We start from the raw sequence: 22,813 nt of genomic DNA on the forward strand, positions 1-22,813 counted from the left end.
TATGTACTGTGCACCACCGACAAAAGTACTCTACCTCCCTGCTCCTGGGTTCTCTCATCTATAAAAAGGGAGCAACAAAGCCAAACTCACAGCATCTTTATGAGGAAGGGTTACAGATAATAAATCTGTAAGATTACCATAGCCCCTGGTATACAGTTAGCACAACTTTAGTGTTAATTCTCCTCCCCTTTCTATCACAGGCATACTTGGGAGATACTGCAGGTTCGGTTCTAGACCACTGCAATAAAGTGAATGTCACAATAAAGCAAGTCATACAAATTTTTTTGTTTCCCTATACACATAAGTTATGTTTACACCATAGCCTATTAAGATGTAATAGCATTACATCTTTAAAAAATAATATACATGCCATAATTTTAAAATACAAAGCAAAAAAATTGCAGTAGTGTTATCAAAGATCGCTAATCACAAATCAACAAATATTAATAATGAAAACGTTTGAAACAATGTAAGAATTACCTAAATGTGACACAGAGACACAAAGGGAACATGTGGAAATGCTGGAAAAATGTGCCCGACACACTTGTTCGACACAAGGTTGCCACCAACCTTCAATCTGTAAAAAACGCAGTATCTGCAAAGTGCAGTAACGCTAAGTGCACGTATATCTCCACAGTTTTAGCCCTTTTATTTCACCAAACTTTCTCATTGCTCATTACAGAAGCTTACATAACATTACAACTTCCATGTTTCAATTAGAAGAGCGCATCACAATGCAGAAAAGCCCTACTCTATGTAGAGGTAGACTTCCTCTGGTTAAATAAATAGCAACTCATCATTTTTTATGGATTTATGACTCATGCTGAACTGAAACCAAAGGTATTCCTTATATAGGTAATTACTTTTAGTTCCCCAACGCCAAATTCATGTTATTTTAGCACCTCCGTGTGTGGCTCCAAAAACATTAATTTTTCTATTTTGAGTCAGTTCCAGACAAGAGACATAAATTTCCACGTTTTATAAGACTTGTTTCTATACCATCAAATAGTCATGAAGAACAAGGAAACTTAAAAGATTCCCTGGTTAAGCCCCAGGCAAAAATAACAAGTATTCAAGAGACAATTTATGGTTCTTAGTCTAATCAAATTTATTTATCCTTCTAAGCAACATGTTTTTATTTATATCTAATTAAATATTTTATTAATGCAGGTGGACACAGAAAGAAATCTGTCAAGTTCCTCTCCACAGCAGTTCTTTTTCAATTTTGAGAACTCTGGGTGAAGTCACCTTTCTCTTTTCTTTTCCAAGTTAAATCATTCCAGTTCCTTTCATTTTTCTTCACAGAGCATGCCTTACACTTTTCCATTTTTTTCTGACCTATCTGAATTTCTTGACATTTTACTAATGTTTGGGAGATCATTAATTTCTACGCAAAGTACTGGAGAGCCAGCTTAGTAGTAGAGCATCTTTTTCTAGTCATGAGGAAAAACAGTGAATCCTCTCCCATGGAAATACTTGCAAGTACATTAGACAGATGTTCTGAGGAAACTAGATTCAACACATTTGGCACACACACACAAAAAAACTTATGAGATTGTTGTTGAGATCTTACAATCATACTTTTATCAAATCAGCAGTTAAAATTAATAAATGAAGTAATCTGAGGCTATGTCTATTCCATTAATTCACCAATACCTTCAATACACATTTTGCACTAAGCTGACAACATAACAAAAAGGAGGGGATGTAATTCCTGTCCTCAGGGCATTTATGATGTCTTAGGAGAAAAATAACAGAAACAAGAAATTATACATGCTCAAGAAAAAAACACAGAGAAATTTCAAAAATAACAGAATAGAAACTGAGTCTGTAATTGCTGAAAAAATGAAGAACACAGAAATGATGAAAGTCAAGTTGGATAATCCAGTGGCAAGATTTCTAGGGTAAGCTCATTTTGAAGAAGTGGCAAATTCTTAGAGGTTATCTAATCCACATCCATCCCATGTGCTTCATCTTTCTCATGAAGAAAGGCCGTGCTGATATTGAAATGAGAGAGCTTCTCATTCATCACGGCTTTCAAGATCAGTTCAATTTAATTAGTTTTCCTCTTCCCAAATGAAAAGATTTTCATCTTCAAAAATATAAAATATTTCTAATATGCTTCTGTTGCTGATATCTAAGGATGCCTCAACTTGGCAAAATAGGTAGTCTTGGCCAAGCATTTCAAAGGAGCAATGATAGTTATTTTCTCTTACTACTTGGTTGAGATTTGTTCTTGAGTTCTGGAATCTGTTATTTAGTACGTTGTTATTCTCATCAACTACTTCAAAGATTTCACTTGTCTGATTTCCAGGGTTCTGTGTATTTGAATTCACATGACCCACAACTAGCAACAATGTGTGCAAGAAATTCTTTAAATATGATTGAAACTTATTTAAATTATTTTCTTCCTCTAAGCCCAAGAAGTTAATTCTTTTTAATTTTCTCCTTTTATCCATCAAGTCAAATGTGCTATTAAAATAAAGCCAATCAAATGTACTGCCAATGGCATCATCAATAAATGCTTTTCTACGACTTGGTTTATTGTTCTTATCTCTGAACATGTTTTTGTTTGACTGTAGTAAACATGGGTGTATTTTCATCCATAATTGGAGACTCAAAGAATTTTCAATATCAGAATCTTTGCAATATGCGAACCCTCGGTGTTCCTCATTTACAGGCTGGTTAATAACAGTTAGTATTGGGCAATGTTGACCACAAATATTATAGAGTTTATCCAAAGAGTCACCTTCCTGAAGTGCACTGTGAATTACATTATTACCAGGCAATGGTTGGTTTTTAATAGTATCATCAGAGACAGGATGGACTTTGTTACCAGCAGATGTGAAGACATGAGTGACAGATGTGCATACTCTCTCTGACCTATGATTACCCTTCTCCTCTGCATGGTGGTTTGGTATTCTCTCCTGAGAACAAGTTTTATTTTGAACATCCAGCAAATCCTCGCGAAAAGGCTCAGAGTCGCTACAATGAGGCATGTTAAAATAATTGCATCTCAGTTCAGGAGGTTGAGTCAGTTCCTCCAGTTCTGAAGAGGACAGTTCAGCCATGTTTGGGCCTGGGGCTAAATTTCCAAAATGTGAATACGGTACCTCATTGCTGTTATTATCAAGTAGAGTATCCACTGATGTGGTGTCTGCATTGCCATACATGCCAGAATTTTCAAGAGATGATACTCTTAGCAAATGATTTTCTTTCAGGAGCCACTTGCCCTTGTCAATCAGTACCCCCTCTTCCATGTCTCTGAGAATTCTGTTATGACCATTTTGTTCAGTACCATGTTCCACAATGTCTTCCCCATGGTAACTGGCCCTCACATTATTAAAATCACATTTATCTCGCCTTTCCTCCTGAAATTTCTGCAACACAGTTGAATTACTAGATACCTGTTCAGAAGAGCCAAATGACTGACCTTCAGAATCATAAAGGCCTACTTTCCCAGCACCCCGAAATTCCATAGAATCATAAGGACAAACCTGAGATGTGTGTGTAGACCCATAAAAAAAAGATGGTTTCATAATCTCTGCTTTACCATAAAGTTTTTCTATTGTCCTTTTAACAAATCCTTTATTATATTCTTTCTCTTGGGCCATCTCCTCACCACCGTCACTGAGGCCATCACTGGATGTTTTATATGACTGTTCATTCTCACTGTCTTGTCTATAATCTGACCAATCAGAAGTCCCTGACCTTTTGAAGTCATTTTTAAAATTAAGGGGAGACTCTGCAAAACTTCCAGTTTCCATGCTTTCCACCATCTTTTTTACTCTCATTTCAGTTTCTCCTTCAATGAGCTGCTTTTCAGTATTTTGCTTAGAATCATAGCAAAATACTAAAGATGGTGGTGTTGCCAGCCTCCTACTGATTGTCTCACAAATGACACCATTCCTTCCTTCTTCTTCTGTAATGTTCCTGCTAGAGACTTTGATCAATTCCAAATTTTTACTAGCCTCTAACTCCTTTTGGATCAATTCTTCAGTAGCTCGCTCTCCTGAATTTACCTTTGTAGTAAAGATATCAGTGTTCTGGTTTTCTAATTCTTCAGAAGATTCCAATTCTGAAATGTTTCTTTCACTTGATGTCATGCTGTTGGTTATTGAGCCCGGTTCTTCAGAAGTCTTTGAGTCTTCCTTATCAAAAGATGTATATGCATTTTTATCCTGAAATTTCTTTAATGAACAATTTTTAAATTCATCTAGAGAACTATGTTTCCTATGAAGTTCTGGTTCAGTTGCATCTTGGAAAAAGCCACCATGGCTTAAATTACTGACATTTTGGTGTGACACCAATATACTAAAGCCATGTTTACACCCAGTGTCTGCCAAAATATTTAGGTCTTTCTGAACTTCACCAACTCTTTCTAACTCTTCGGTCAATTCCAAATTATCAGTATACGTGTTTTCTTTGGAATTTAAAAAGTCACTGGTATTGCAGACTTTGATGGGAATGTAGGCCTCATCAACTGGGCAAGCCGTCTCACAGATACGGTTTTCATCATAAGCACAAGCCTTATGAGAAGACACAGTGTCAGTAAGTGAAGAGACCTCTCCTAGGAAACAAGCCTTATTCATGGAGGTCTGATCCGTGATACAGCCATCACGGGGGAAAGAATTATCACTGAGGTTCCAAGTCTCTTTTGGAGGATAAGTCTTATTCACAGTGCACATCTCACATGGAGAGCAAGTCACCTCTGAAACACAGACTTCAGAGACACTGTCCTCACTGGCAGAACAGCCTCCATCTAAAGAGGAGATTTTCTGTGTTTTCTCATTTTCAATGCATTTAGGAACTGTCTGAATGTTGGGTGTAGAACAATTTGCAGAAAGATCTATTGGAACCACGTCCTGTTCTTTCTCAGTGAGTCCAGAGTGATTTGTGGTTGTTTCCACTAAACTGGCAACAGCAGCCTTCAAGTCATCCGCTTCCTCTGTGACGGCAACGTGCTTCAGAACCTCCAACAACGCAAGCGTTTCTGAAGTTCTGCTGGTAGTCTTGCGAGCATCACCTCGACAGAAGCTGTTCATACCTCCCTTTAGGTTTAGCACCAGGAGCCAAGCTAGAAGAACATTAGTGGATGAATTATATATCAGAGAAGGAAAGGGAATATCTGCAAGTGAACCTGGCATTTGAACAACTCCATTCTGAGTCTTGTGACTACTAGGAACTAAAGCTTGCAGTTGGCGAAGCAACCAGACTGGTAACAGGTGTTTTGGAGTGTCCTCTTCCATAAGATCTACTTGAATGGCAGCCTCTACACTTTGCCCTTTTGTAGCTAGGTTTATGTCTTTGTAAACAAGGCTTACCTCTTGTCCTGACTTTTCAGCAGATACCTGACTTTCAGTATTAGCATCATCAATAGCTGACTGCGACAAAGTACAATATTCATGAATGGAAAGCAAGTAAGCATCCTTCAGAGATTCAACCTGGCTCCCACAGAGATCTTTGGTAAGTTCTTCACTGTTATCTTTGTCAAAAGATGTACCGACCTCTTTCCCTAGATTATCTCCTGTCAAACTGGCATTTTCAGTTATATGTTTATTACCTTCCAGGACAAAATTATTTCCTTTTCCAGAACTTTTGTGGGAATTATTTCTTGGAAAACAACTGTTGTTATAACCTACCACACTCCTTTCCTTTGTGCATATTGGAGCTGACTGTCTAGGTTGCAAAGCTGAATCTGAACTTATGTTCTGCAACCATCTCTGTACATAATTTTGAACTGAATGATGGGTAATAGCCTCAGGAAAAACAGCTTTTTTCAAAGAAGCTAAGGAATTTGCCCTGGTTGCGACATGTTGTTTACTTACAATAGTATCTGATTTCAATCTATCCCCTTTTTGTTTTTTCTGGCTTCTTAAAGTTATGTGTGAACTATTAACTTTTGAAACTAAACTCTTCTTTGACGTTCCTCTCAAATACCAAGATGCTCTTTCTGCTTGAGCCTGTGGTCCACAAAAAGCATTGGGTTTCTGCTCAAGAAAGTTAAACATATGAAATAAATTTTGATTTTCAAAAGTATTTTTGCAATATCTAAATTCATTATGGGAAAACACTTTTTCTCCTTGACCAATTTCTCTTTTTGTAGGTCCTCCTAAGTTTACTTTGTTTAGTGGTCTGGATTTTCTTTTGGCTAAAAGTCCCTGAACCTTAGGATTATGAATAGTATTTAATTTATTTCTAGGGAGATTCCTGGAATTCACAGCATTATTACTTCTGGAAGAAAAATAATTTGATTCAATTACCATATCACTTGCATGGAGGTCTTTCTCACAAAGTATCTCTCCTTTAAGGGGACTACGTGAATCTTGCAGTATGGTTTGCTGTGCAATTCTACCTCTTGTGTTTATTCTCTTACTCTTCCTGGGGATTCCTTTCCTTGCAATCTCCCCACCCTGATGCTTGGAATTTATCACATGCTGCTGAGATTTCATCTTCTTTTTGCTGGCAACAGATGATGAAATCTGCTTTTCATTTTCTGGAAGTTCTGTTAAACCACACTGAGAAAACTCACTAATTAGTTTTTCAATTCTTGTGGTGACAGTAGAGGATCCTACTGAAGCTGGGGTCTCTGAAATAGTTTTGTCAGTTCCAGAGTTGTTACCTGAAGAATGAGTTGCACCTGCTAAAAAAGGACTGGATCTATCATTGGTGTTACCATAAGTTCTTAAATTCTTGACACTAGTTTTGTTGTCTGCTGTTACACTATCAACTATACCTTCCTCCACAACTGAGTTTTCTGACGTAGTCTGTGGCAAGCCATTATTATGGGACATCTCTAACATCTTCTGACTTGTAATTTCTACAACACCAGCGCTTAGTGCGTTTGATTTGAGCAGTCTGCTTTCCTTTTTTCTTTCTAAAGATGACTCTACCTGCTCATTGTTAGCAACTTGAACAAGTACCGGTCTGTTGGATACTGATGACATTTTACTGCAAGAATGTGTGAACATGTGATACTCAGATTTGTTTTCCCCATCTTTCCTTTCTTCACTATAGGAAAACTGCCCAATCATTTTCTCTTGCACTTCAGTTTCAGATACTAAGGTCACACTCCCTATCACAGATTTCTTTTGCCTGACTCTCCTTGGTCCAGGTGTAGGGGGCCTATAAAAATGATGTTTAGCTTGATCCTGAGTTCCCTGGGTGGCATTTGTGTCCATAGCAGCATTCTCCCAACTAGCAGAATTGCAAGTTTCAGTATCCTGATCTCTCATTGGACTGTTGATCTCCTCTGCCAAACTGCCCTCTTGATTATTGCCTTTCTCCAGAGGTGAGACATCTGCAGACAATGAACATGCTGTAATCTTTAAACCAGATGATCCATCATCTGTTCTTCCTGGGACACTGCTTATCTCACTCTTTTCATCATTATTAGAAAGATCAGCTCTACAGACAGTGGTTGTCCATTTTATGGTTTCCTCCTCTTTTATCTTGAATCGAACTTTCATCTCAACTGTCATAGTGCCATCTTGATTAAAAATAATCGATTTCTCAACATCATCTTCAGAAGGATATATCAATAAATTCTGAGAATCATTTTTTTCTAAGGCCAAGTAATTTTCAGAAGCAAAAGAATGGTCTGAGTAGCAATCATTACTCTGCATTTTGTCAGAAGAAACAGAATAAATTTGAGACCTTGGGCTTGAAGGTACATGTGTGCTCACTTTCAGATTTTAAAAGTAAAAGATGCCCCACATCAAAATATAATGTGGAAGACAGAAGTTATAAATATCCAATAGAAGAGGCAGCAAAGAAAGAAAACAAAAAATAATTAGTATGAAAAATACCATATTTTCTAAATTTCATAGTAAAATGTTGTTAATAGGTTTCTCACCTCTATATATTCATTGGTCAATTTAGTTCACTGTAATATCTGGTACACTTCTACAAACTACTCTTTAAAAGAGAACTTATAACTCTACTTCAGTGAGGAAAATTCACAGAATTTTAATCTTAACGAGTTTAATAAGGCAATTTTAAAAAGGAAAGTATAAAGTAGAAATTGCTAAGGATTCTAGCAAAAATAAAGAGATTTTTGTGGGATTTGGTTTTGTTGTTTTATTCTGTTCACCAGTACTGAAATTGGGGTCTAACCAAGTGCTGCTTATCTATTCATATAAACAAGTAATAATTTACAGTGGTATTCATTTTCCTACCTGTGTATATCAAAGTGAGATATCTATACCATTATGAAAGTAAAAACATTTTTAGAATTTATTTTAAAGGCTAGGTTAATCTAGTAATAATTATTAATTTAGCATTCATTTTGTATAATCAGTGCATTTAATTTAATATCAGCCACAAAAGAGAACAGAGCTAGTCAAAGACCCAGATATCTAAGTATTTTTTTTAATGTGTACCTCTAGAGATAACCTTGGAACTCATGCTTTCTAAACTCAGTCAAATTAGTAGTTTGTATAGATGTGCACATGCTTACCATCAATTAAATACCTTTAGTTTCAAAGTATAAGCCCAGAGATACTTCCTCTTATTTTTAGTATACTTTCACCAAAATTATAAATGAAAATCTCACTCATCATTTTTTAAAGTAAAACTTAACAAAGCCCTCAGATTCCCTGAAGCCATTAAAAATCATGCTCAGAAACCCACATCAGACAGAAGACAATAAAATCATTTTGATGAAATGACCAAGGTGAACTAGCACTACCCTGCACGTAAGATGCTGGGCAGCTGATGCCTACGAAACAGACACATGAACAATTGGCTATTTAGTATATCCATGAAATAACTAAAGAACGACAGTAAGGAACAGTTGAGCCTGCCTAGTTCAGCAATAAGTAAAGGAATTAACACCACTTAAAATGTGTATCATTCCATGTTTACATAAAATAAAAATTAAAAAGGAAGTGTAAATGGCAATCAACACGTTCGCATGGAGCTAAAATACTGAGCACTGTGAATAATGAGATTAGCTCTGCCTGAAAAGGGAATTTACAGCCTATCCCACATTCTTGGGTGTCAAGAGGCACTCCTCCTCCCCTATCCAAAGGATAACGTCTCATTGGACGGCATCTCCTAAGGAACTATCAACCCAGAGTACTGTTAACCAGCATGAACTGGCTATATGAACCTTTTTTTTTTTTTAATAAATAAAAAGTGGATTTAAGGGCCTGTGATTTTTACTGGAATAACTTCAGAAAGTAGAGCATGTATGTAGTTAGAGGTTTCTTTTTTTTGTTTTGTTTTGGCCACGCAGTGCGGCATGCAGGATCTTAGTTCCCTGGACAGGGTTCGAACCCGTGCCCTCTTTTCTGCAGTGGAAGCGTGGAGTCCTAGCCACTGGACAGCCAGGGAATTTCCAGAGATTTTTTTTTTAAATACATTGATCAACTAACCTGAGCTCAGCTATGATCTGCATGGTATTATTTAGAGAAAACTCTGCAACTACCAGAGTGTCACACATATTCCACGGAATTTAGAATTCCTCTCTAAATCAAGAAATGGTTGCACTTCGATCTTTTATCTATATATAAGATGCAAAAACAAAAACAGAAAACAAACAAAAAGATAAACCTCATCAATTTAAACAGATATATCGACTGACTTCAAAAAAATCTTTTAAAAAAATTATCAGATGATCTCTACGACTCTCTCCAGCTACAAATAAAACGAATTTCAGTTTAGAATGTTTTGATCCTCTCCTTTTCTGTGATGAAGGAAATTGGTCATTTAAGATGAATTTTTGTTGTTGTTGAGGTTAAAAAACAAAAACAAAAAAAAAACTCAGTGCTAAAAATAAGAGCTATATATTTAAGTGACTTACTCTTTCTGCTTTGTGACCTAGCATTTCCCTTGTGGTACACACGGTGAGAGATTATCCCCGGTACTCTAGCAGGAAGCAAGTACTTTTGGATGTCATAATTTCCTGGTTTAAATGGCTCCCTTCCTGCTGCCACCACAGCTCCAGAGCTCAGGATCACAGCCTGGAGACTAGGGACCTAGGGGAAAAAAATCAGAGTTATGGTCCTGACATGAGCAGCATGAAGTTTTGTTCTTTCCATACGGTGAGTTTATAACTGATTAACTCAACAGCCTCCTGGGTTTGAAAGTGATAATCACTCACCACTCACTGGGCACCAAATGACGTATACAAAATACCGAAGAACCAAAGGGGAGAGGGGAAGGGGGTGTTAGACCAACGCCCGTCTTCAGCCCACAGTTGGCACAGCCCAACCGGTCTTCTGCCATCGTAACCAAAGAAACCTTTAAAGGATACACAGCACTGCCCCTGTCCTCCCCACCCAAGCATCCAGCTGGGAAAGGGCCTGACAGACACACCAGGACCGGGAAAGTGACACGCAGGTCACAGGAAAAGCTTTCTGTACCCAACAGAATGTCACTCTTGGCCACGCCTTTTCAAGAAATAGCGTCAAGACAGATTCTGTGCCGACACATTCTATAACGCGAGGCTCGGGGAACTGGGCGTGCAAGGAAAAAAAAGGCCCACGGGGCCCACGCCTCGTTGCATTGACCTGGAAGCGAAGAAGAACCACCGGGGGGAGCCAGCGCCCTCCATGAGCAGGGAGCATGCACGCACGCACACACGCACACGCACAGGCGCGGGAAAAGCCTTCCTTCCCCGGGGCCGCCATCACGTCCCTCATGACGCTCACCTTCCTTCCGTCCGTGGCGTAGAGCTTGGTCACCGGGCGCTGCATGACCTCCGTCAGGTGCTGCAGAAAGACCTCGAAGCTCTGCATGACCCTCCCGCTCAGGAAGACCGCGCGCCCTGTCTTCGGGTCGCCATTCCTGAAGACCACAAGCCGCCGCGGCGCGCGCAGCATGCCGGGAGCGGCGGGAGCGGCGGCGGCGCGTGCGCGCTGCGCGTGCGCACTGAGGGCCCGGCTGCTGAGCCAGGGCCGCGGCCGCCGGCGGGCCTTGTCCAGGTCCACCGGCTGCATCTTCCTGCCGTGGGAGCACAGGTACGACTGGCCGTCCTCCAGCTCCTCCAGGCGCGTGATGCTGTGCCTTCCTCGGGGGGTGCTGATGTTCCTCACCCCGAAGGGTAGGGGCACCTTCCCCGACAGGTTATCCAGCAGAGCATCCAATGTCTTGAAAGAACGAGGGTTCAGCACCACCCGGACGCCGCCAAATTGCGGGTCTCCGCTCTTGTAGAAGCTGATCCTTTTGGCCACGACAGGCTGAGTGACGCCCAGCTGGCGAGGAGAAGGAACCTGACCTTCAGAAGAAATCCGACGAATCATGGAAAAACTGGTGGAAGGAGTTTCATTCATTTTGGTTGAGACCTGGAGAGGGAAGGAAATTATTCATCTTCACACCGTGAAGAATAGGTGCTAATGCTAAAGCCAGCTACCGATAGCTGTTCCTCGAATTTCATTCATTCATTCATTCATTCATTCATTCATTATACCTACCTATTTTGAAAGATAACTTTCGGGGCTTAAAATAAGACATAAAAGCAGCAGTTAAGTAACGGTATTTATCATTGAAACATTAAAAACAACCTAAAGACACTAATAAGGTCCTAGGTAGGTAAATCGTGATGTATACACCCATGGAAAACTATGAGCCGTTGAACATGGCTTTATTTATTGGCATAGAAAAATGGTCATGACCTATTTATTACTAAACGAAAAAGCAGCTTATAGAATACACATGCTATGCCATTGCCAATGTGTACAATATTTATTATACTAGAAGAAGAAAGTCTGAAGTATATACAGCCCATTGTTGATGGTGGTTATCTCTGATGGCAGAGCTATGGATAATGTTTGTGTTTTTTATACATTGCCAAATTTTGTGAATCTTTAAAATTACCAGGTATTATTGAACAGGTAAAAAAAAAATCAGAAACCATCATCCAATGAGAAAAGAGAGTTTTGCAACTGATTGATTTAGTTCTGCATGTCCTGGCAGTTAAAGAAAAGGGAGAAAACAGGAAAAGTTTATAAAGTTCAAATTGTCTGTTGGATGGAATCAAATGAACTCATCTAGAGGAAATTGGCTCCTGACATTAAATTCTAGAAGGAATGTATCATATATATCCTTAACTAAGGGCCATGTTAAGGTAGTGTAAGATGTTTCCATTACAGATTGTAGAACATGCAGGTACATTATCTAACACACTACTAATCTTACTTTGGGAAACGCTGCACTAAACAAATATTTTTAGAATGAATGACATTACTATGGGCTGCTTAAAATGGTGCAATCTGGTTACTGCTCACTGTAGTGGTTCTAAAGTGAGAACTTCAGGAGGGAATTTAAGAGCCACTTTCACCAATCACTGAGGTTTTTCTCTTCCACTTTCCAAGTGAAGCCAGAGTCTGACTGACAAGTGAGCAGCTTGTGGGAGGGTTTATCTGATGCTGGGCTTGTTTTTCATTGGTAGCATAGTGTGGCTATTTTTCTGTTGTTTTAAATCAATGTAATTATTGGTGTCTTTTGACAGAGTAAGAATGCCCTGCAGCCTTGAAGACAAATTGAACAAACTAAATAAATATGATCAGTATTACAGAGATGAACAAGGCATGTCTGTCATTATAAATCAGCTATAAATCTGGCCCAAATCACCTACTTAAATGTTTGCAAGCTGTTGTCTAAGACTCTTCATTTATCTACAATACGATTTACAAATCTCATTTATATGTAACTTAGGAAACTGCATTCAAAGATCAGCCTAGAAATTAGATGTGTCTCCCCTTCTCTCTTCCCAAGCAGTTTAAAGTAATGATAACAATTCTTAAGACACTAAAGGCAGCTGTAGCAGGCATGCGCATCAGGAGCTGGGGAATCCAGCTTTGCAGTGGAGTCAGCAAAACCTCAATCTCCCCTCATCCTCAGCTGATAAACTGTGCCATGCTCTGAATCTCCAGGCCCTCACCAACTGTGAAAGGGATGAATTCCTTCAGTATTTAAACAAAAGACTTCAGAACTATTTGCCTCTAACTACTTTTTAGGTTGGTTTACTTAGTATTTATTTGAAAATATTTTACATGAATAATGTTTGAGACACATTTTTCACCTAATTTTGGAAATTATATTTATCTATATGTAAGTGCGTAGTGAGGCTTTTAATTCCAGTAGTTTTCTGCCTGGATCTCACTATTTGGAGAGCTGTTGACCTGGTCGTCATGTTGAGAACGCAGTTATGTGAGCTGATATGCTAAGGGTTTTGTTTTGGGGGTTTTGTTCGTTTTGATTTCTTCGTTTTGGGCTAAAATAAGAGAGAGGAGATTTTGTGCTTGGACCACAAAGGAGACCATGGAAGACAGGGTCAACTGGAGGGAAGAAATGGCCCCCACTGTCCCTATCCCACTGCTGCCCCGTCCTGATCATTGGTTTTGAACCTGATGCATGAAGGGAAGAAGCTAAAGTTACCACATCCTGGGAAGATGCCATATGCCCAGCAGTGGAGGAGCATTTACAGAACGAGTACTTGCAGTGGGGCAGTTGCCAGGCACCTTGCTGAGGAAGCTGTAGCAAAAGCAAAATGGAAATGCAAGTTCCTCTGGTCCTAGTTGCATGTAAGAGGATCTCTGGGAACTCCTAGGAGTCACTGGGGGAAGTTTTGGAGAGTGTTGAGAGTTTGCATACGTGTGGGTAAGGTTTAAGAGCCTAGGGTGAGGTGGGCATTGCACCGAGCACGGTGAAGAGTCAGTATTATGGGTGAATAGAAGGATCTCCGTGCATACAGCGCACCGTATCATCACTGGGAAACAGAGTGCAAAGTTGATTCGTTCCAGAGGGAGCGTTTCAGCCTTTGCCTTGACATCATCATATGTATGTCCTACGGTGTCCATGGGAGAATCACAGAGTAATTCAGTAGCACAACTGAGGAAGAGTCACGGTACCAGGAAAACATCAAGGAGAGATGCTGAGGCTGGGGAGAGGTGGCGGTCTCCAGAGGAAGAGCTGTGTACAGCTGCGATGCCAGGGGCACAGAGTGGGGGGATGCCCTCCAGGAAGAAGGCAGGGATTAGCGCAGCTTCTGCTGCTGCACGGGAGCAGACCAGCGACGCAGTCAGTCAGCCTTGGCAGTAGGGCGTCCGCTTTCGTGAAACAGAGCTACCCGCCTCCACAACTTTTAGCTACCCTGTCTTAGTTGTGCACCTTTCGTAATCAGCTTCAAAGACTAATCGGAATTATTTGGATGGAAATTTTTTTAATGTTTCTTTACATACATTTTAGATAACAAGGTTTATTCTTTGCCCTCTGAAATCGGATAATGCGGTAGGATACTTAGGGGCTATGTAGGGAGCAAAAAAACTGAGTACCTAAAGTGGTCTAATTCTTCTCCCAGCAGGTTATGCTGAGGGAGGAGAAGTGGAGGTGGACAGAGGGAACAGAGGAAGCTAGGATCTTCAGGCCCTCTACTTTCTTCACCACTGACTGCCCTAGAGGTAGCAAAGGACCCAGTTAACAGTCTCTTGCCTCCAGCCCAAATTATATTGAAATCTTCTTCTAATGGCCTGACGCTTGCTGTAGATATCTTCCCCACTTCTCTGCAAGCTCTTCATTGCCTACAGTCAGACCACGGACCTGTCATGGATACTTGCGTTGGTTTTTAACATAAAGCGGATTTTTTTTTAACACCCTTGTTTCACTAGGTTCAACCATTGTTATGCTGATCCTTGCCTTCATTGGTCTGAATCATCTGTGCTGCTCAGAGCTAAATAGTTGCCTCTACCAAGAGGGCTGTACCTTCTCTCCACTACTCACTTGACAAAACAGATGACGGATTCACAAGATGCAGGTGCATCATGTCCTAATTATATTTTTAATTTACTTTTCTAGCATGTAGTAGGAATTCAAGCAATTCAGAAAGAAAAATGAAGTAGAAAACAAAACATAAGAGAGGTATATTCATAATGTTCTATAGCAATTCAGAGATCTGATGCTGCAAGAAAAAGTAGTTCATCTCACAGGTCATAACGCTGTGGGGTGGCCTTGGGGCTGAGGGTTCAGAAGAGAAGCACACGGCAGCCACAGCACTGCTGAAGCACAAGCAGCTTCCTCCTTCTTAAGGTGTTGCACAGATTGCTCTAAAGAGTTAATAGAGCTTTTATAATCAGAAGAAAACAAAACTTTTCCCATGTTTTAATACACTCGAATTGCTTGATTTCCTGATACTGAAGTTCCCTCCTACTTTAAGATCAGCATATTGTGAAGGTTTCTTGCATATTTGGGTAAAGATAATATTAGCAGTATTTATTGTTTTTCTAATGGTTACATACAGAACACAAATATGTAGGCTAGATATGTAAAATAAAGTACAACTGGCTAAAATAGATTATTTTCAAAATAAAGATTTTAAATAGTTTTGTACTTACCAGAACTTGAAACTTCCCTTATAAAGGAAAAGATGGGTTAAGTTGTTTGAATGATTCCCATAAATGTTACCGGATATGTAACCTGCTTGTTTTGTGCAAGGAAACTAATGTCTTTGGATTTATTCTTAGTGTATTCACTCAGGGATTGAGTACAGCCAATTAATTTAATCCGAGGTGATGCTAATCACCAGACAGAATTCACCTTAAGGGGACCATAGCCAGAAACAAGCCAGTTCCCGGCATGCTCCGCAGTTCTGAAATCTTCCTAATTAGTTGCCCTTGCATTGCATCTTGTTTACCTAGTATCATTCTCAGGAGAAAATACTTCGCCAATTCATAAGCATTTCCCTCCCAGACAGCCTTAAGTCCTCATTTATTTTTATTAAAGAGAAAAAGTTGTTACGCTGCTAAAAATGACATTTTGTCATTCTTTGATAAGCAAGTCTGAGTCAGTATTTACTCACGGTAGTCATTAAAAAGAAAAGGACCTAAGCCTTTTGTTTTTGTTTTGTTTTGTTTTGTTGCTTTACTTTTAAAACTCTAGGTTTTTTTTTTTAATTGGAGTATAATTGCTTTACAATGTTGTGTTAGTTTCTGCTGTACAATGAACTGAATCAGCTATATGTATACTTATATCTCCTCCCTCTTGGGCCTCCCTCCCCCCCACAATCTCACCCATCTAGGTCATCACAGAGCACCAAGCTGAGCTCCTTGTGCTATACAGCAGGTTCCCACTAGCTATCTATTTTACACATGGTAGTGTATTTATGTCAAGCCTAATCTCCCAATTCATCCCACCCTCCCCTTCCCCACCACTGTGTCCACACATCCATTCTCTACATCTGCGTTTCTATTCCTGCCCTGAAAATAGGTTCATCTGTACCATTTGTTTAGATTCCACATATATGCATTAATATATATTTGTTTTTCTCTTTCTGATTTACTTCACTCTGTATGACAGACTCTAGATCCATCCACATCTCTACAAATGACCCAATTTCGTTCCTTTTTATTGCTGAGTAATATTCCACTGTGTGTGCGCACACACACACACACACACACACACACACACACACCCCACTTCAGACTATACTACAAAGCTACAGTTATCAAGACAGTATGGTACTGGCACAAAAACAGAAATATAGATCAATGGTACAGGATAGAAAGCTCAGAGATAAACCCACGTACCTATGGTCACCTAATCTGTGACAAAGGCAAGAATATACAGTCTCTTCAATAAGAGACTGGACATCTACATGTAAAAGTATGAAATTAGAATACTACCTAACAGGACTTCCCTGGTGGCGCAGTGGTTAAGAATCCACCTGCCAATGCAGGGGACACGGGTTTGAGCCCTGGTCCGAGAAGGTCCCACATGCCACGGAGCAACTAAGCCTGTGTGCCACAACTACTGAGCCTGCTTTCTAGAGCCCATGAGCCACAACTACTGAAGCCCGTGTGCCCAGAGCCTGTGCTCTGCAACAAGAGAAGCCACCGCAATGAGAAGCCCACGCACAGCAATGAAGAGTAGCCCCCACTCGCCACAACTAGAGAAAGCCAGGGCGTAGCAACGAAGACCCAACGCAGCCAAAAATAAATAACTTTATAAAAAAAAAAAAAAAGAATACTACATAACACCATACACAAAAATAAACTCAAAATGGATTAAAGACCTAAATGTAAGACCGGACACTATGAAACTCTTAGAGGAAAACATAGGAAAAACACTCTTTGACATAAATCACAGCAAGATCTTTTATGACCCACCTCCTAGAGTAATGAAAATAAAAACAAAAATAACCAAATGGGACCTACTTAAACTTTAAATCTTTTGCACAGCAAAGGAAACCATAAACAAGACAAAAAGACAACCCTCAGAATGGGAGAAAATATTTGCAAATGAAGCAACGGACAAAGGATTAATCTCCAAAATATACAAACAGCCTTTGTTTTTAATGTAAGCACTCTTGCTTATTATGGTATCAATGTAGTTCTATGAAAATGCCTGTAAATGTAACAATTTGGCTACTCAGCATAACGAGACAAATGAGAGAGGCACCACCCAGAAGTGATGTGACACTTCTGCACACACAGCTCTCCCACCGCTCTGCTTAATCATCATGGGGTTTGAACATGTTTCAGGACTTTGTCACACATGCAGTCCCCAGATGACACGCACTGCCTCTGATGGCTACCCGTAGCCTAATCTGATTTGAAGATACCTCACCTAATCAGATTTACCAGGCTTCCCGCCTCAGCTCTGAACCGCAAAGACAAGGTTCTCTGGGAAAGAAGGACCAGGTTCACACTTGTGCTGCCAAACGTTGCCTCCAAACAGACCACAAAAGGAAAAAGATTATAACGCTGCACGGTTTGCCTTGTAAATGCTGCCTTTGTAACAAATGACCAATTAAAAAGTAAAACGAGTAAGAAAGGGAGGGAGGGCAGAGACAGAGAGGCACTGAGTGAAGGAAGGAAAGACAGAGGGAAGGAAGGGAGGGGGGTAGATAAGAGAAACAGTAGTGTTTAACTTGATACAGACCTCCATTTATAACCATCACCATCACACAAAGACAGGGCAATTGCATCATTAAAGAAATGCATGTTTACAGGGTAGCAATAGGCATGAATGGCATTATTACCAGCTCAAAATTGAAGTGTAAATTTTAAAAGTTTGGAGTTAGATATAATCTGCTCTTAAATAGCTAAGGACTAATGAATCCTATAATCCACATCGGATAAACAATTCACATCCATTTCCTTCTATTTCAACAACGAAGGAATTTCAACTAAAGGAATTCCTTTGGGGCACTTCTAGAAAAAGTAAAATTTCATACATATAAGTCAGCATGAAGGGGCCCTCCCTTTCCAAGCATCTCCCCTAACACACGTTCCACTCCCATAACTCCAGTCAGGAACGGGGACCAATACACCTGTTGCCACCATGGAGATGCCCTTGTCTCTGGCAGATGCCACTGTAGGAAGTCTAAACCACTGCTTCTCAAGCTTGATCATGCACACAGATCACCTGGGGATCTCTGTTCCATTCTGTCTGGTCAACACTGACCAAGGAGCCAGACCGCGGGGAGCCAGTGCACAGAGGTTAAGCATATGTGCTCTAAAGTCAGACCTCAGTTCAAATCCTGTCTCTTCCTTCCAGGCCATTTACTTAATTTCTCTGTGACTGTTTCCCTGGCCGTAAAATAGCGGGAAACACCCACCTTCTAGGCTCATTGGGAAGACTAAAATATATATTACATGTTAGGCAAAGTGTCTAATGTCCTAATGTGTTCAATAAATGTAAATTATTATTTTGCCATGTCAATATTCTTTTAAAACACTTCCATTGTTCTCACATCCTTTAGTAACTACTCCCACACCCTACTGTACCACACCATTTGTGGTCTGACTCCAGCTTACTTTTCCAATTTCATCTCATGTGTCTTACTCAACAATTTGAATCACTTGACATTTCTTAAATGTGGTTCCACACTTCTGCACACATTGTATCTTTTACTCGGTATGCCTTCTCTAGCCCTAACCCCCTGCCCTACACTACCATCCACCTTTCCATCCCTTTCTTCAACACTCAGCTCATCTCAGGAACCTCTCTTGCACCCTTGCCTTCCCACTGCACAAGCATTCTCTGCTGAATAGATACCCTCCACTGTGCTCACTTATCTGTATAAATATATACTCTCTCACACTTGTCACCACACTGCCGTTGGTGGCTTCTTAGTCAATACACTCATTAAGCACCAGAAGTGTAACTAATTTATTCCCTCAGAATTTCTAGGAACAGCTCAGTGCCTTGTACACACCAGACACTCGGTAAGTATCTGCGAAAGGAATGATCCTCTGCTTGGGTTTAATGTAGTGTGTTATAGAGATATATATGCCTGAAGAACCCTGCCTCATTTTAACTGCTAGAATTTACCTCTCTAGGCAGATCCAAGGAGCCCAGGGAAGGGCTCAGATTTCCTCAAGAAGCAGAATCATTTGGAGCAGTTAGTATGGAACATGCCCTTTGTCATTCCCATCCAACCCACATGGAACTCTGTGTAAGGTCCATCCTGATGAAGTTAAATTACTAGATGTTAAACCTGGATGGTCTCTGCCTTGGAAACAATTTCCCACACTACTGATCTCCTGGACTTTGAAACAGGCATCTGCCATAGTTCAGGCTGCTGTAACAATACTATGAAGCAGGTGGTTTAAACAACAGGCATCATTTCTCACAGTTCTGGAGGCTGGGGAGTCCAAGATCAAAGCATCAGTCAATGTGGTTCCTGGTGAACCTTCTCTTTGGCATATCTGAATTGCAGCATCACTCCTCTTGTGCTTTGGGGCCATTATTAAGTAAAATAAGGGTCAGCTGAACACAAGCACTGTGATACCATGCCAGTCGACCTGATAACCAAGCAACTGCTAAGTGACTAATGGGTGGGACACACAGGACAGAGGGATGATTCATGTCTCAGGTGGGATGGAGCCGACGGTGTGAGATTTCATCACATTACTCAGAATGGTGCACAATTCAGAACTTATGGATTCTTTATCTCTGGAATCTGGACAACAGAAAAAAATGATTTTTTTATAATTAACAGAGCCTCAGGGACCTCTAGGACTATAACAGAAGAGCTAACATTTGGGTCATCAAGAGTTGCAGAAGAAAAAGCGAAAGTAGGTGGGGCTGAAAAAAAATATTCCCAGAAATAACAGCTGAAAATTTCCCATATCCTGCAACAGAAAAACTATGATACAAGAAGCTGATTGAATCCCAAAGACAATAAACTCAAAGAAATTCACACCAAGATGCATCATAATCAAACTTCAGAAAACTAAAGACAAAGAAAAAATTTTGAAAGCAACCAGAGATGACATATTACATACAAGACAAAAACAATTTGAATGACAGCAGATTTCTCATCAGAAACCACAGAGGCCAGAAGGAAGTTACAACCATTTTTCAAGTACTAAAATGAGAGCTGTGTCAACTAGAGTTCTATACCCAGTGAAAATATCCTTGAGGAACGAAGAGTAACCCAAACATGCTCAGATGAAGGAAAGCTAAGAGAATTTGTCACCAGCAGACTTACTCTGAAAGAATTTATAAAGAAAGTTAACTAATAAAAAGGAAATTATGAAAAGAAGAATCTTGGACTATCAGGAAGGAAGAAAGAACAACAGAAAGACCATAAATGTGAATAAATACAATAGACTTGTCTTTTCTGGAATTTTCTAAATTTTGTTTGATAGGTGAGGCAAAAAACATAATACTGTCTTACATGGTTCTCGATGTATATAAAGGAACTATTAAAACAAATATAAATGGGGGAGGTTAAGGGGAGCTAAGTTTTCTACACTTAAACTGGTAAAATGTCTACATCAGTAAACTGATAATTATGTATGTACAGTGTAATACCTAGAGCTACCACCAACATACACAAAGAGATATGCTCAAAAACAATATAGAAAAAGCAAAATGAAACTCTAAAAACCGTTCACGTATCCCACAGGAAGGTGTGAAAGAGAAAGCAGGGAAATGAAAGAATAAAGAGAACAAAAAATAAAAAATAATATGGCAGACTTAAGCCCTAAGATATCAATAATTAGATTGAAGGTAAGTGGCCTCACATACTGTATGATTTTGTTTATATAACATTTTTTAAATAACAAAATTACAGAACAGATTGGTGGTCGTCAGGGTTAGGGATGGTGTGGGAGAATGGTGGGTGTGGTGACTGAACAGTTCTGTGTCTTGATTGTGGGGTGGTTACACATGTGATGACATGACAGAGAACAATACACACACTTTTCAATCAACCCAAAAGGACATTTTGTCCCCATTTGCAGTCATTTCTCATTTCCACCCATACCCCAAAGCAGCCACTAATCTACTTTCTGTCTCTGCAGATTTGCCTATTCTGGACATTTCATATAAATGGAATCATACAATATGGAGTCTTTTCTGTCTGGCTTTGTTCATTTATCAATAGCATAATGTTTTTGAGGCTCAACTATGTTTTAGCATATATCAGTACATTGTTTCTTTTTATTGCCGAGTGGTGGTGTGGTGTACGAATATACCATATTTTGTTTATCCATTCACCAATTGATGGATATTTAGGTTTCATTACTAATCCTGTAAAGCAAGCAGTCACATCAATTTTGAATGTGCTCCATACAACACAACAGGCATAGGCCTTCATCTGGAAATAACTGCTAACGAGAAATACACGGGAACTAAATGACATGGGAGCCATAATTCCCAGTGCTGTAGCAGACTTACATTCCAGCTTCTAAAATTTATAGAGAAGAACTGAACTGATACCAAATTCCATGTATAAACAGCATCTATTTATCTACCCATCTAGCAGTGCTGTAGTAACAAGAACAATAATAGTAATAATAATAATAATAAAGTGTATTGATTACTTACTTTGTGCCAGGAACCATGCTTAATGCTTTAACTAAATTATTTCATTCAATCCTCGCAACAACTCTATGAGGTATGTACTATTATTGTCCCTGTTTTCCAGCTAGGAATACCAGGGTCAAGGAAGGAATAGTATTTTACCAAAGGACACATAATTAGTAAATAGTGAAACCTCTTAACCACCTTGCAGTAATGTTCTCTATCTAATGTTAAAGTCTATATGTGTGTTGAGGGCATACTGTGGAGGATCAAAAACACCTGGCTAAGATAAAAAAGAATGAAATAATGCCATTTGCAGCAACATGGATGGGCCTAGAGATTATCATACTAAGTGAAGTAAGTCAGAAAGAGAAAGACAAATACCGTATGATATCACTTATACGTGGAATCTAAAATATGACACAAATGAACTTATTTACGAAACAGAAACAGACTCACAGACATAGAGAACAGACTCGTGGTTGCCAAGGGGGAGGGGGAGGTGGGGGAGGGGTGGGTTGGGAGTGTGGGATTAGCAGATGCAAACTATTATATATAGGATGGATAAACAACAAGGTCTTACTGTATAACACAGGGAGCTCTATTCAATATCCTGTGATAAATCAAAGAATATGAAAAAGAATGTATATATATATGTATATATATGTGTATAACCGAATCACTTTGCTGTACAGCAGAAATTAACACAACATTGTAAATCAACTATACTTGAATAAAATAAAAATTTTTAAATGCCTGGCTAAGGAGTTTTGATTCTATTCTGTAGAACATGGAAATGCACTGAAGACTTTTGAGCATGGAAATGACAACATCAGAACCCAACATGTCACTGACATTGCTAAGTCAGATGATTTGGAGGAGGAGGCTGTGGTGACAGAAACTGGGGAGGTGGCCCTAAAAATAGTTTAATCAAGAGCTCCTGAGGGCTGACTTAGAGTAATGAGAATAGAAAGGAAGGAAATTATTTCCAAAAATTTCAGAGGTAGACCCAAAATAACATAACAATAGGTCGATTGTGGAAGGCAAGGAGATAGGT

General features: G+C 39.6%; 1 protein-coding gene across 1 annotated transcript in view; it reads right to left on the reverse strand.

The window, feature by feature from the left end:
• Positions 1-2,057: 2,057 nt before the first annotated feature.
• The window catches only part of RP1 (RP1 axonemal microtubule associated), a 130,229-nt gene continuing 109,473 nt past the window's right edge, over positions 2,058-22,813 (reverse strand). Inside the window, exons 4-6 of the mRNA XM_036829787.1 lie at positions 10,656-11,288; positions 9,806-9,980; positions 2,058-7,684 (exon numbers count right to left, since the gene is read on the reverse strand). Of these exons, the coding sequence (XP_036685682.1) occupies positions 2,058-7,684; positions 9,806-9,980; positions 10,656-11,276 (6,423 nt within the window). The 5' untranslated portion in view covers positions 11,277-11,288. The remainder of the gene's footprint in view (positions 7,685-9,805; positions 9,981-10,655; positions 11,289-22,813) is intronic.

This window comes from Balaenoptera musculus, chromosome 17 (genome assembly GCF_009873245.2).
Source record: "Balaenoptera musculus isolate JJ_BM4_2016_0621 chromosome 17, mBalMus1.pri.v3, whole genome shotgun sequence".
Taxonomy (NCBI): domain Eukaryota; kingdom Metazoa; phylum Chordata; class Mammalia; order Artiodactyla; family Balaenopteridae; genus Balaenoptera; species Balaenoptera musculus.